The 13,933-nt window shown below is 50.3% G+C and overlaps 1 protein-coding gene across 10 annotated transcripts in view; it reads left to right on the top strand.

Annotated features, from left to right (window-relative positions):
• Nucleotides 1–13,933, top strand: part of NHSL2 (NHS like 2) — a 160,243-nt gene that overhangs the window by 130,505 nt on the left and 15,805 nt on the right. For all 10 annotated transcript variants that reach the window (XM_090061377.1, XM_090061376.1, XM_090061378.1 and 7 more), the window contains 3 exons: nucleotides 5,629–5,781; nucleotides 9,792–9,928; nucleotides 10,491–10,686. In XM_090061377.1, the coding sequence (XP_089917503.1) occupies nucleotides 5,629–5,781; nucleotides 9,792–9,928; nucleotides 10,491–10,686 (486 nt within the window). The remainder of the gene's footprint in view (nucleotides 1–5,628; nucleotides 5,782–9,791; nucleotides 9,929–10,490; nucleotides 10,687–13,933) is intronic.

Below are 13,933 nucleotides of genomic sequence, written 5' to 3'. Positions count from 1 at the left end.
TACTTCACAGTCAGGGTGGCTAGGATCTAGAACCAACTTCCAAGAGAAGTGGTGCTGGCTCCTACTTTGGGGGTCTTTAAGAAGAGGCAAAATGAACACCTTGCTGGGGTCGTTTGACCCCAGTACTCTTTCCCACCATGGCAGGGGGTCAGACTCGATGATCTGCTCAGGTCCCTTCCAACCCTACAAACTATGAAACCAAATTATATTCTAAAAGAAAACATCTACAACATTCATTACTTTGATGTCAGAAATATTTTTGTCTTGATTTACATCTGTTTGTATAGTGTACATAGAGGTGATTGCACAATAGCTTAAAATGAAGTCTTACTCTTGTATATTGTGGTGGGTGTATATAGGTTTGTGGGGGCCTGTGGATATGTGGGGTGTGGGGGAGGGCATGGGTGTGTCTGTGGGGGTGGACAGGTGTGGGGGTGTGGGATGAGAGAGCAGGTGTGTGTGGATATGTGGGGTGTGGGTGGATATAAGGTTTGTGGGAGGCAGGGTGGCTGGGGTGTGTGAGGGGATGTCGGGGTGGGGGTCTGTGTGTATGGCAGTGCGGGGGGGGTGTGGGTACATGTGTATGGTGGGGTGTGCATGTGGGACTCACCCTACGAACACACACACACACCCTCTGCCCCTGTGTACAGACACACCCCTTCTGCTCCTGGCCCCAGGTGCCAGCATGACCTGTGCTCCCCAGTCCAGCAGTTCACCCCCTGGGCCATGTATTGCTGGAGCAGTGCAGGGGACAAAGACAGGGAAATGACTGGGGTGGGATGAGACTGGGGTCCTCAGTCCTGCTGACTCCTCCTGGGTCCTACTGCTCCTGGCTCATGTTATCTTTGACAGGCAGCCAGGAGCAAATAAATATTAATTTACTAAATTTTTTAGGCACTCCATGAGCCACATAGAATGGCCTGGTCAGCCAGATCTAGCCTGCAGGCCATATTTTTCACGCACCTGTTTTATGCCGTATTTTTATTGTGTTCTCAGTCTGTTGCATTACATTGGAAAGCAGCTGGGGATGCCCTGTCACTTGAGTCATGGCATAAGTCAGCCTTCCTTTGACCCATATTCACTTAGCATACTGTAGATGTCTTCTACTGCCACCCTTGGATTGCTGCGGTTTAGCCTTCTCTGAGGCAGGAGGGTAGAAAATATATTATTTTTAATATAGTGACCTTGATCTCATTGTTTTTTCTAAACAGCTGGTTCATGTTTCAGGACCTGACAGTGTTACAGATAACAGCTTTCAGCACTGCCCCTCCCTGATCCCTCAGCACTTTACAGAGGGATCATGATCATCACCACTTTGTAGAGAGGGTTAAACTAAGGCTAAGAGAGGAAAGGACTGATTCATGGCCACCTGATATGCCAGTGGCAGAACAGGAATAGTCCCCTGGTCTCCTGACTCACAGTGTCATTTGGCCCAGCCACCTAAAACATGCCAGCAACTCCAGAGCAGAGCTCGGGCAGTTTTACCACTCATACACCCCCTGCCAAGGCAGCACACTGCTGCCCTTGCTCCCTGTAGTCCCTCTCCTCAGGCATGGACTGCACTCTCATGCTCCAGACTCAGAGGCATAGCATGACAGCACTGACTGCTGCACTGGCATTGGTGGCAGTAGCTATTTTTGCTGTGCATTTCTTCCCCAAAGGTGGTGCTAGGACTGGTGTCCCAGTCACCCTCTAGTTACACTACTCCCCCGGATGCATACCTGGTGGTGAGGTGATTCAGGGTTGGCTGCTACGTGCCCCCTTCAGGTGCCAGCAGCTACCACCACCTAGTGGCTGCCCAGCCTCTGCTCTCCTGCTTTCCTTGTTTACTCTCTTCCTGGGTCCTGGGACCCAGGAAGGGTCTGGCTGGAAACACAGCTGTTCCAGGGGTGCTTGGCATGACTGAGATAACAGGCAGCACTGGTCCCCTGGCAGTTCATGTGCCTGTTGGGTTGGGTGGGGAGAGGGGAATTGAGCCTGTCTGTCTGTCCTGAGACTGGGGCTGGGCTGATGCAGCCCCATTCCCCAGGCCCAGCTTCAGTGCTGTCTGCAGGAAGGGAGAGGGGAGGGGAGCTGCAGGCTGGGGTTTACCTGGCCTGAACTGAAAGAGGCTAGTAGTGGGGGCTATGAGGTGGGCGTGCTCCAATCCACCCATCTCCCCTCTGGCTCAGGCTGGGCGAACCCCAGCCTGAAGTTCCCTCCCCCTCCCTTCTCCCCACTCCCTTTCTGCAGACAGCATTAGGGACAGGACTGGGCTGCATCAGCCTAGCCCCAATTGCACTGATAAACTGACTCTAAGAAACAGAAGTTCCCTAAGGTGCTCCATGCTGGAGCATCTTCATCTGATCCCTCATTTGATGAGGGTTAATTTGTTGTGTGGTCAGCCACTTTCAAAGCACTCTGCAGCCTTACGCTTCTGTCACGGCACAGCTGTAGAGTGCTTTTAGGGGGCTGATCGTGCAACAGATGTCACTTCTGTCAGCACCCAATGAGCTGTGAGACTGCCCCAATCCAGTCTCCTCTTCCTCCCTGAGTGAATGGAAGTGTGGTGGGTGGCAGGTCTGGTCTGCAGCAATCTACTGCCATCTAGGGGTCATACATGGAACAGCAGGCAGGAAAAGCCTAAAAGAAAATTGATGGGTGTGTGGCATAAAATCTGAACAGGGGGTTGGTTGCCTGGCTTTTGGAGGTGGGAGAGGGACCGCACTTTCTTTCCTCCGCTCTTGCTCAGGTAAAGTCCATAAAGGGGCCTTTCAGCACATTCTAACTGGTATGATCACCTCACTTCCTTCACGTCTCCTTTCTGTGTGATATAGGGCTCCTGCAGAAAGCAAGGGAGGCACTGAGAATTCCATCCTTACGAGTCCTAACACCTTACACAGCCATTACAGTTCTCATTCCCCATATCACACTGATCTCAGGAACTGCCAAAGAGAATCCAGAGAGTACAGCTGGAACCAAGTCAACTTTCCGGTCTCTAGTGTTGATAAATTCAAAATAATTCCCGTGAGCAAGAAGTGCCCAGAACAGACACACAGTGATAGGCTCTACATTAGCTTTTACTTCTCAAGAAAGAAATCTTGCAGTCATTGTGGAAAATTCTCTGAAAACATCAGCCCAGTGCTAGCAGCAGTCCAAAAGGCAAATAGGATGCTAGAAATCATTAAGAGATTGAAAACATAACAGAAAATGTCATTATTCCCTTGTATAAATCCATAGTACACTCACACCTTGAATATTGTGTGCAGTTCTGGTCCCCCCCCACCTCCAAAGTGTTGTAATAGAATGAGAGAAGGTTCTGATAAAGAGAAAAAAGGATTATCTGGGGCATGGGTGACTGGTGCTTCCTGAGACTGGGGGAGAACAGTTTCTGGGCAGTGTTAGCAGCGGGGTGGCGAGCAACGACCACCTGCAGAAGCCAGCAGTGAGGGGGAGGGGCCCAGGAGTGAGGGGGAGGGGGTGGCAAGTGGCAACCACCTGCAAAAGCCAGTGGTGGCATCAGCAATGGCAATCTCAAGAGGGGCATATGCCCCCCCCCCTCCCCCCAGTCATCTACAGTCAGGGGCATGGAGAGGCTGCTATACAAGGAAAAACTGCATAGGCCAGGACTTTTCAGCTTAAAGAAAAGATTGGTGAGTGAGGAAATGAGAGAGGTTTATAAAATAATGAATGGTTTTGTGAAAGTAAAGAGGGATTTATTATTTACTACCTCTCACAAAATCAGATCTGAAGGACGCGCAAGGAAATGATTAGGAAATAGGTGTAACATTAACAGGTGGAAGCTCTTTTTCACACCTCTTGTAATTAGCTTATGAAACGCATTGGCACAAGATGTTATAAAAGTCAACAATTTAACTGTTCTAAAGAAGATTAGATAGGTCTGCCAGTAGGTGGTAAACATTATAGTTCTGGATAAAACCTCCAAATTAGAACTTCCAGGCCTTTCAATGCCAGAATTTGTAGGGGAAGAGGGGCAGGTCAGCCCGCATAAATACACTCTCCTTAACATCCTTTCTCTGTCCCTCTGAGACACAGGCCTATTTGCTTTAAAGGCAGGGTAGATCTAGACCCACCAGAAAACTACAAGCTCCCCTCAATGGTTAGGGGGGCCACTAAGCACATAATTAAATTATTGGAACAGTGGGTGAAAAAACAGGAATCAGAGTGCAGATCATAGCTTAATAACTTGGTTTCCAAGGTGGGGACACTGAGCAGAAAACTCCAGCTAGCACTCACTGCCCCTTGAAGGTACCTAAGGAGCCTGTGGAGGCTGCCCAGTGGAACTCTGTCTGAAAGTGTGGCTTGATCAATGAAAGGGAGACAGTTCCAGAGTTGCTCAGGTTGCCTCTCAGCCAGCACCTCCTTCCTGGTCTGGTAGATAGACAGCTCAGCCAGAGCCAAGAGGAGATAGACCCGAAAGTCCTGGGATTTAGTGAAGTTACTTATGCAATGTGCATAGAATAAAGGATGTAGGGAAAAAGGCAGCAAAAACCTCCACAGGAGATTCCTGAGTAGGTGGTAGAGGGGCTGCAGCCTGGTACATTCAAGGATACTGGGCTAGATGGACCTGTGCTCTCACCCAGTCTGGCATCTCTTACATTCTTAAGTCCCAGCCAGCCTAGCTCCCTGGATGTAGGGCAGGTGTGTGTCAATGCACAGGGAACAGAGGCCTCTGGAGGGAAAGCACACAATGCTAGCAAGGGCAAGGGATGAATAGGCATTGCTCCCAGCTGTGCCATGCCTTCTGTACATTGTATTTGTGTATGTATTAATTCAATCTGTAATCCACCCTACCCAGGAAGGCTGAGGATGGCTTTACATTGATCGACAAATTGCCCCATAAGATGTGAAACAACAGTGCAGTCCCAGGCCACCCCCCAGAACATTAAAACTCCACCTCATCTCACCCATTGTCACTTCCCTGCCTATAACCCAAGACAGCAAACCCTCCAGCCCCTCCCCACTATGCTTCCCAACCCCCATTCACATCTTGGTATAGAAAGCCTGTCCTCATCCCTGTGCCCACTGACTCCCGATCCCCATCTCTCATGAGGGAGCTCTCTCCATCCCACAAAAACACCCTTTTCTCCCCAGCAAACCATCATTAAATTATAAGAACCACAAAAGAGAAATAAGGAAAGTCTCTCCATCTCTGTCTCTGTCACCGCTGAAGGGGAATGCCAAAGGGCACCCTTCAGCAGCACCCTTCAGCAGCATCCCAAGACAGTGACAGCCCAAAGGCATCTGCCCTGGGGACCCAACCTGGGAAGGCTTGTCAGCTCTGGAGGGCTGCAGGCTGGGCAGATCCTCCCTCAGTTCAGGCAACCAAAATGGTACCTGGACTGGGTCCTGGCTCTCCCTCCCCTTAGGATGCCAGATGATCTTGGGCAATTGCTGTCCCTCTTTGCTTTGGTTTGCCCCCTATTCTTTGCAACCAACAATACTCACCCACTTGCCAGCTTCACTGGCCCTTGTCTGAAGGGGCTCTATCCAGTGTGTGCACATCAGGACCCTCAGCCTCAGGACCTATATCCAAGCTCTTCACTGGCAGGGGTGAAAAGGGTATCAAGGGGATCCTGTGAGGCTGCTGCCTGTTTCTCACCCTCTCCTCTTCTCTTCTCTCTGCAGTCACCTCTAACTTGGACCTGGAGAACAAGAAAACTGCCCACTCTAAATTGTCATGGCAACAGCCAGTGAATGTATTCCTGACCTCAGGCCGGCCACCATGCATGGAGGAGCTGCACCAGGAGGCCCAGCTCAATCTTCAGAGCTTGCTGCAAGGTAACAGGATGAGGGAAGTCTGGGGAGGAGCGCAAGGTCCCCAGGCATAGACCCAGGAGCAGCAGCATTTCCAGGCAATCTGTGTATTACAGAAACATTTAGATGTAGCCTGGATAGGCTGGTGCCTACATGGGTGGGTGGTCTTCCTTCAGGTGATTGATTTTGTCCCCATGGGTCTTTAGACAGGCAGGCAGGTGGTAGAGACCAGAAAGCAAATATGCAAGAAGCAAAGGGGATGGGATTCATGCAATCATAAACTGCGGGGCCCTGAGGGGTGAATGTGATTCTCCACTCTGACACAGGCCATGGGGATGCCAAGGATTGCCATCTTCTGTAGCAGGGAGCATGGCCTTCTTCCTTGGGTCCTTTGAATTTATTCAACAATGCTTGTAGTTGCAGGACATTGACAGTGTCTTTGTCCCTCCACTTTACCTGTGTCAGGCTAGGGTGTTCTTGGTGTTTTGAGGCAATGTTCTTCATAATTGTGTGAGAGAGTTGTTTGTATGGTTTTGGAATAGGTTAGACAAGGACTTGTATAGGATGGTTTGGATAGGGATGTTTCTGCTTTGAGCAGGAGGTTGGACTAGATGACTTCCTGAGGTCCCTTCCAGCCCTACTTTCCTGGGATTCAATTCTGTTTGAACAAGAGCAGAACTTTTACAAAAGCATCGTGATTATAAAATTGCCAGTGATGGTGACTCCTCCATAGCCCCTGGACAGTTAGTCCAGTGGTTAATTACGGCACTCAGAAATATTTATATCTTGTTTCTGTTTGCTGGGCTTTAACTTCCAGGCAAAGCTTGTTATACCTTTGTTTCCCAGACTGAAGAACCTTCTATTATGCAATTGACTTTCCTCATGCATAGAATATTAGAAAATGTATTCAAGACACCCCTGAGCTGTTTTAAGCTAAACAGGTTGAGCTCCTGGCATCTCTCACTACACAATGTTTTCCAATCCTTGAAACATTTTTGCAGCTCTTCTCTGAACCCTCTGCAATTTATCAACATCCTTCTTGAACTGTGGACACTAGAACTGGCTGTTTTATTGATAGTGTATGCTTCAGTGAGAGATACTGAGATAAAATTAGTGGCTTACTCTAACAAAAGAATCCCTTCTGTGTGCATCAAATGATGTATTAGGCATTTTGGCCACAGCATCACACAGGGAGATCCTTTACACTTTGCATTTAGCTGGCCTAAAATGCATATTGTTTACTTGTACCAAGTTTACTAAACAATGCAGTCTGCTCTGAGGCAGTGATCTGTCCTCCCCACTGTTTACCACTTGCCCAAATGTTTTGACACCTGCAAACTTTATCTTTGACTACTTTAAATTATGATAAACACATAGGGATAAGCATCAATCTTTGTGGAACACCACTAGAAACACATCCACTTAGACAATTTTTTTATTACAGTTACATTCTGAGAGTTATCGAATAGTTAGTCTTTACTCCATTTAATGTGGATTTTGTATTCTTATTCTCCAAAAAAATGTCATGTAGTAGCAAACCAGTCATCTTACAGGAATCTATTATATCAAGACTGTTTCTGAGATCAGCTTGTGCATGTCAAGGTGAGATTTGAGATAGAGACTCTTGTGTTGAATTGAACAATTTTGGAGTTAAGAAATAGTTGCCTACACCAGTGGTATTATTCATCTGGCCCCATGCCTTGCATGCCCGATGCAGCAGCCGCTCCAGCCACTCTAGAACTGTGCTGCCTCTCTCTTCCATTCAGCAGTTTCAGAGATAATTTCCTCAGTTTCCAAGATGAGAGCTTGGTAACTTCTAACTCTGTGGAATTGCTCCTGGTCCTCCTCTTTCTGATGCTGACAACCTGTCTAGCCATCTGCATACAGCTGCCCTGTCCTTTTGCTTATGAACTGTCACACCTCCCTTCTGGATCCCTCTCTGACTATTCCTTTAGTAGCCAGTTCTCTTCTTCCTTGAACCTGGGCAATAATACTTCCTTGAATCTGGCTCTCCAAGGACTCATCACCCCCCTGCTGTTCTGCATTATCTATGCTTGTCCTTCTAATCCCAGAATCCTTTCTGCAGCACAGCCACTGGCTCGCTCTTCTAGCTGCAGGTAGAGAAGATACCAGTGCCAGAAGCTGCTTCCCTGCTCTGTGTTCACGTGGAATCCACCCTGGCCTGTTTCCATATGGGGTCCACTTCCCTATGGGGCAGGTGTGACTGGTGAACTCAGACTGGTGGAGCAGTGGAGCATCCCACGGGAGTTGGGGGGAAGGGGTTGCAGCTGGCCGGCAGCAGGGGGAGGGGAGGTTTGCAGCTGGCTGGCAGTGGGGGGTTGCAGCCTCCCCACTACCAGCCAGAGTGCCCAGCTGGCTGCAAACCCCACCCTACCTCCCCGCCTGGCTGCGAAACCCACCCCTCCCATGGGACACTCCACTGCCCCACCAATCTGAGTTCACCAGCCACACCTGCTATGGGTTTCTCTCTACATGGGATCCCCTAATTTTACCATGCTTATTGATGGCCAGTACCATTCTGCCCATGTGGTAGAGGCTTTCTGACTATGGATGGTGGACTACAAGAAGGGGCAGCAACACTGTCTGTTAGGTAGGGTGATTCTTAGGGAAAAGAAGGTACAAGGCACAAAGATAATCAGATGATACTAGTAAGATCCATATGGAATGTGAGAGTGATATAGGTTGATATAGGACCTAACAGCAGTATTGGGTGCAAGGCCGTTAGCTCTGACCATAGATCACAGGGAACCTTGACCTCTGAATTACAGGTCACCAGGAAGTCAGGCATCATTTTCAGCTGATTTCTGCCTGTTTTCAATGATAATGTTTACAAACATGGATGTCTCCATGAGCTGAACTGTGGAAGGGCTCTCTGTGTAAAGAACTGGAGGTGCCTGAGCTATCTGGTGTTGTGTGTCAAACAGTAGCCAGTATAATTGTCACAACTTAGTGGGTGAGTCTGGGGTGCTGGAATTCCTAGCCTCCCCACACAGATGTGAGGCTTTTGCCAACACCTTTTCTGAATGCAGGTTGGTTCATCCCCTCCTGGCATCTCAGAATCCTTCACGGCATTGCTGGATTTTTTTTGTCCATGAAGCATACTGACCCTGGGTTCCAGCTTTGGTTGCCTCAATAGTAGTGTGCCAACTCAAGAGCCCCAGGACCTGACTCACATTGGTGCTGAGCACCTGTGGTTCCCATGGCTAAGAGCTGGAGGTGTGAAAAGGTCCCAGCACTCTCAAACTGGGCCTCCAGAAATGGAGGCAGCTAATGCAGAGGCCTCTTGGCAAGTGTTGACCATACAGTTTCTGGGTTATGGGCCTCTGTAGCAGGCTCGAGGCATCCACTTTGTGTCCAATACACCTGGCAGTCAGACCAACCTGCTTATGCTCCCTGGTTTCCTTTTTCTGCTTCCTATCTCTCACTTGCCATGACTTGATCTTTAGGGTTTTTACTTAGGGAGGCTGCCACCAGAGACTGGGTAGCCTCTTCCTAGGTGTCTTTTGTCAGGGTACAATCCTTCAAGCTTCTCTGCCCCAAATTCTGCAGGGCAAATTCTGGGGTAGGCTTCTCCTTTAAGACAATCCTAGTTGAGTCTTAAGGGCAATAACCTTGACCTCCAGCCACCCCCATAGTCACGCCCATGCCTCACAGATGTTATCAGTTATAACTCTTAGGAGGCACCTGGCCTCAATATAAGGCCTGGCCTACTCAGGCCTCCAAGCCATTGTCAGGGTCTCAGCCTTCCCAGCTTCTGCCCCATTCCTTTAGCTGAGTTCCTTTATCCTAGGCCCACAGCAACGAGTCCAAGCTTATGAGCTCCAGCCCTGCTCAAATTCTGGGCCCCTTGCCCTGGTTTCATTCCTCTTGGGCTATGGCCCCTGACCCTCTGGACCCCAGGCCATCTCTGACTTAGATCCTGCCCTGGCAGGGTCCTAAGCCTTGGTCCTAAGTCCTACCCTGCACACCCCACTCCCCCAGCTATGGAAATACCCTGGCTGTTTGTCTTACAGAAGAGTATGAGGAGCAGTACACAGATACCAGAGTCACTGGTCAGACCTTCCGTTGTTCTAGCCACCAACCTTCAGACACACCCCCTGAGCCGTCCCCCAGACCACCACCTGCCAAGCGCCTGGAGTTTGTGTTCATGGTGAGTCTCCCCAGCTGCCCCAGGTTGGGGGTGGGTCTGTCACTTTTGCTGCCAGCCCAGAAATGCTCCTGCAGGCCAGCTCTTGGGCCTGCCTCTACCTTGCTGTAAGGCAGCTGAAAGGCTGATGCTGCAAAGAGACAGAGGAACCATCCTGATGGAGGGGAAGAGCTTCTTTCAACAGGGCTTGCATTGTCCCCTATCCCCAAGGCAGTTCACTTCAGCTGCCCTCCTGAGCCCATGGTGAGGGGAAAGAAGGGTCAGCACTGCTCGTGAATTATCCAGGGATGTGGTTGCAGATCAGTAGGCAGGGGGGCTGCAGGTTAGGAGTGAGGGGCAGGGGCAGAGCAGGACAGGAGGGACCTGGATTAGGATTGTGGGGCATCAAGGAAGAGAGTGGAGTCCTGACCTGAGCTGTCATTTCCAGTCCCTTGTTCCCCTCACACTTGCTGACAGTCACTCCCTCCTTCCCCAGTACCTTCCCCTCTTTTGTGTGTCTCATCTGCACATGGGACCTTCCTACCATGACACAGTCTTCTTGGCTTCATTTCCATTTTTTCTACAGCCCACAAATCGGCAAGAGAATGAAGACGAGAATGCTACTGCAGGCGTGAGGCCCCCCAAGTCCTCCCTAAGCCTGCCCACCACCCCAGACAGGCCAACAGGCTGGGCTAAACCCTTTCCCCTGCCTGTCGTGGAAGAGAAGAGATGGCATCAGTCGTGTTCCACCCAGGCCAACATTGTCCCCATCAACATCTCAGGTAGGGATGGGCCTCCTCCAGGGCCCCTCTGGAAGAGGGGTAAGACTATGGGGTCAAGAAATTAAAACACTTCAGCCAATCCACAGCAGTAGGATTGGATGCTGTTGTAAAGAAGGGGTGCAGTTGTGAGCCCAGAAGGGCTGTTGGATCCCAGGCCTGTGCAGCATGTAGCTGCATCCAGGGGAATGCAAAGCTATTAGACCCAAGCAGAGTGATTGTGTGAGGAGGGAGGTGGTGCCAGGCCTGGGGAGGTAGGACCAGTTGGCAGCAACACTCTTGGCCGTCGTAGGCTGTGATTGACATTGCCAACAGCTGATCAAACCAACTATCCACACTGGTACTACAGATTGGATATCTGTAGGGCTGTTTCTCTGTGCTTTGTTTTACCATCCATAAAGTCATTCTTAATTTTTGACCATCTTATTAAATTAGCCATCTCATTACATTAATCTGGTCTTATCTGCACCATATCCTGAGTTTCTGGGCTATCTTTTTTCCTTTAGTTAACCAGTCAGCCTGTTCTGTTGTCACCTTGGTTCTTGTAGTGCTTGGTCCAGCCTATCCATCTGTCCATGCTGCAAGGCTCATGTGATTGGCAGGAAGGGCTGCAGCTCTTCTCACCAGGGGGACTTTGACAGCACCAACCTGCTTAGGTCCTGCAGGATATTCACTCCCCCATTGACCCCAACACTCCCAACTCCACACTCCTCCACATCTCCCTGCCAGAAAGTGGCATTCCTTCCCCAGTTCTAGGGGTGCTTGTACACATGACCCCATTACTATATACACATAACGAAAATGTCACTTTGTGTGGCTTAAGGGTATCGCACTGTACATGTGGAAGAGTTTTGCGGGTTTTAAATGAGTTTGCATTGTTGCAAACTAAACTACATTGGAAGGTTCTGGGCTATCTTTTACGTTGCAGCTATTAATCAGCTCACATCCCAGTTGCGGGAGAGGCAGGCAGGCTCCACAGGAAAAAATAGCTCCTCATTTCTTCTGCCTTCAGCAGGCACCTGCTAATGGTAGAAGCAGCAAGGGGCTCCGTTCTTTTTTTTTCCGGCAGAGCCTGCTCACCTCTCCTCCAGCTGGGGGGCAAGCTGCCAGCAGGCCAGGCAGCCCCAGGGCTGCAGGGGGCCCTGGTCCTTCTCTCCACGGCAGAGCCCATCTGGACAGTCTGTTAGTAATCCAGGTGCTGCCCCAGCTCGGGGTCAGGAAAGAGTTGGATCAGGCCAGGTGCTGCCTCCAAGCTGGGGAGCACCCAGCCCATTAGCAGCCCTCCCAGGCAGCCCCGGTGGATACCACTGCCACAGGGGGAAGGACTGGGGCCCCCTGCAGCTCAGGGGCTGCTCGGCCTGCTGGCAGCTTGCCCCCAAGTTGTGAGCAGGCTCTGCCAGAAAAAAAAGGATCAGGCCCCTGGCCGTAACAGTGATGGAAAACTAGAACCCCTAAATTGAAATGGTGGACTTCAGTTGAAAACTCACTGTTTCAATTTAGGGGAGAATGCAACCCCGAGAACTAAACCCCTGTCGCATGTACAAGCACCCTAGTTGAGAAGGGGCCTCTCAGGCTAAGCTGGCTCATGTCTTGAGAAACTAGAAGGCCTTTTGTTCAGTGCCAGGTAAATAAGCAGGGGACACTCCTCCGGCATGTGGTCCATTGTGGTTGGGGAGTGGTGCAGAAACCAGTGCACAGGGTGAAGTGGCCTCTGTCCTGCAGCAGCAGTAGTGCCTGCTCCTCTTAAGCACCTGCTGGAGCTTAGGACTTGAAATGTATATGGACTGTACAGAGGCTCAGAAAGACCCAGCCTCTCTGGGCCCTTCAGCCATGACTCTGTATTCCCCACTTACACCACTCCCTCCCCCACACACTCCAGTGCCATGTTAGTGCTCTCCTGTGGGGTTTACTGTTGCCAAAACCTCAGCCTCTGATCTCAGGCCACTCCAAGCCCCGTGGCTGGATCCCCTCATTAGGAAAGCTCTCGCTGAACCCTTGTCATTCTTGACCCTGTACCTTCATGCTGCTGCCAAGCCCAACTGCCCATACACAAGCTGCAGTGGTCTCAGTGACTTGTGATACTTTGTGTCTCCATGGGCAGGTCTCATCCAGTCCATCATCTCCATGTTCCGAAGGCTGGGAGTCATTCATCCACCTTTGCTCTAGCTGTGTGGGGCTGGGTCTCACTGCTAACTACTCATTCCTCATCTTGCTTGTCATAGTGCTCCCCTGACCTACTGCTGCTGACTTAAATGGCAGGGAGAGGAATTCAGACTGCATGCCAGGAAAAAGAAACCCTGCTTTCTCACGAGACAAAGGTCATGGGGATAATTAACCCTTTTGCAGCCAAAGCCTGCTCTCTGGCTGTTCTGGTCCTGCTGATAAGGAACTTCCTAATAAAGCTGATGAAGAATGAATGTCCAAATTACCCTCCCTTCCTTGAAAAATTTTCTGTCACCAGCCAGAAGGTATGGCTCATAGAACAGTATGAGTTCCCTTGCCTCACTCACTTCTCTCCATGGATGAGCTTGATTGGCCTATCTGCATGGCAGGTGCGACTTGAAGCAGGCAGGGCTCCCACCTCACCAGCACTGCCTCACACTCTCAGTGACTCTCACCACAAGAGATGATGGAGGGGGTGAATGGCCACATGCTGGTCCTGGAAAGATGCTAAGACTGACTCCCACTGATGCAGAGAGGATTGCCTTCCTGTCAGCACTTCCACATTCCCCAGGATCACACACATGCACATCCCTTGCCATGTACCAGTGCCCTGTAGCAACCGGCCAGCCTACTGGTGGAAGCCAGGTACCTCTGGCCACTAATACAGCTGGGCAGAGTTGTGTAGGAATCAGCACCCCTCTACAAGCAGCCTGCTACTGCCTCTGCAACCAGTCTGTCCCTGGTGCACACACTTCATTGTTTGTTGTGACATCCAACACTCAGCCCCATTGCTGGCCCTACACAGCCTGTACTGAGGGCCCTGTGCACGTAAGCACAACTATTTGAGCTCACATGGGATGATGGAAAACTGAGGCTTTAGCTGTGGAGAAAAGAAGGAGCTTGTGTTATCAGCTCAAGGCACTGAGTTCACCCCAGCATGGCAGCATGGCTTTGCCTAAATCAGTGGAGTGGGGCATTAAACTAAAAATCATATAGTCCAAGGGTTTTGAGCAACTCTTGCTTGGCAGAGCCCTGTGGCCTAGATCAAGGGCAGCAGTGTAACTACAGGGAGGTGACTGAGGCACCA

This window comes from Crocodylus siamensis, chromosome 8 (genome assembly GCF_052110815.1).
Source record: "Crocodylus siamensis isolate JL-2025a chromosome 8, ASM5211081v1, whole genome shotgun sequence".
Classification (NCBI taxonomy): domain Eukaryota; kingdom Metazoa; phylum Chordata; order Crocodylia; family Crocodylidae; genus Crocodylus; species Crocodylus siamensis.
Note: the sequence above shows the minus strand (reverse complement) of the source record. Positions and strands in the feature narration are given on the sequence as shown.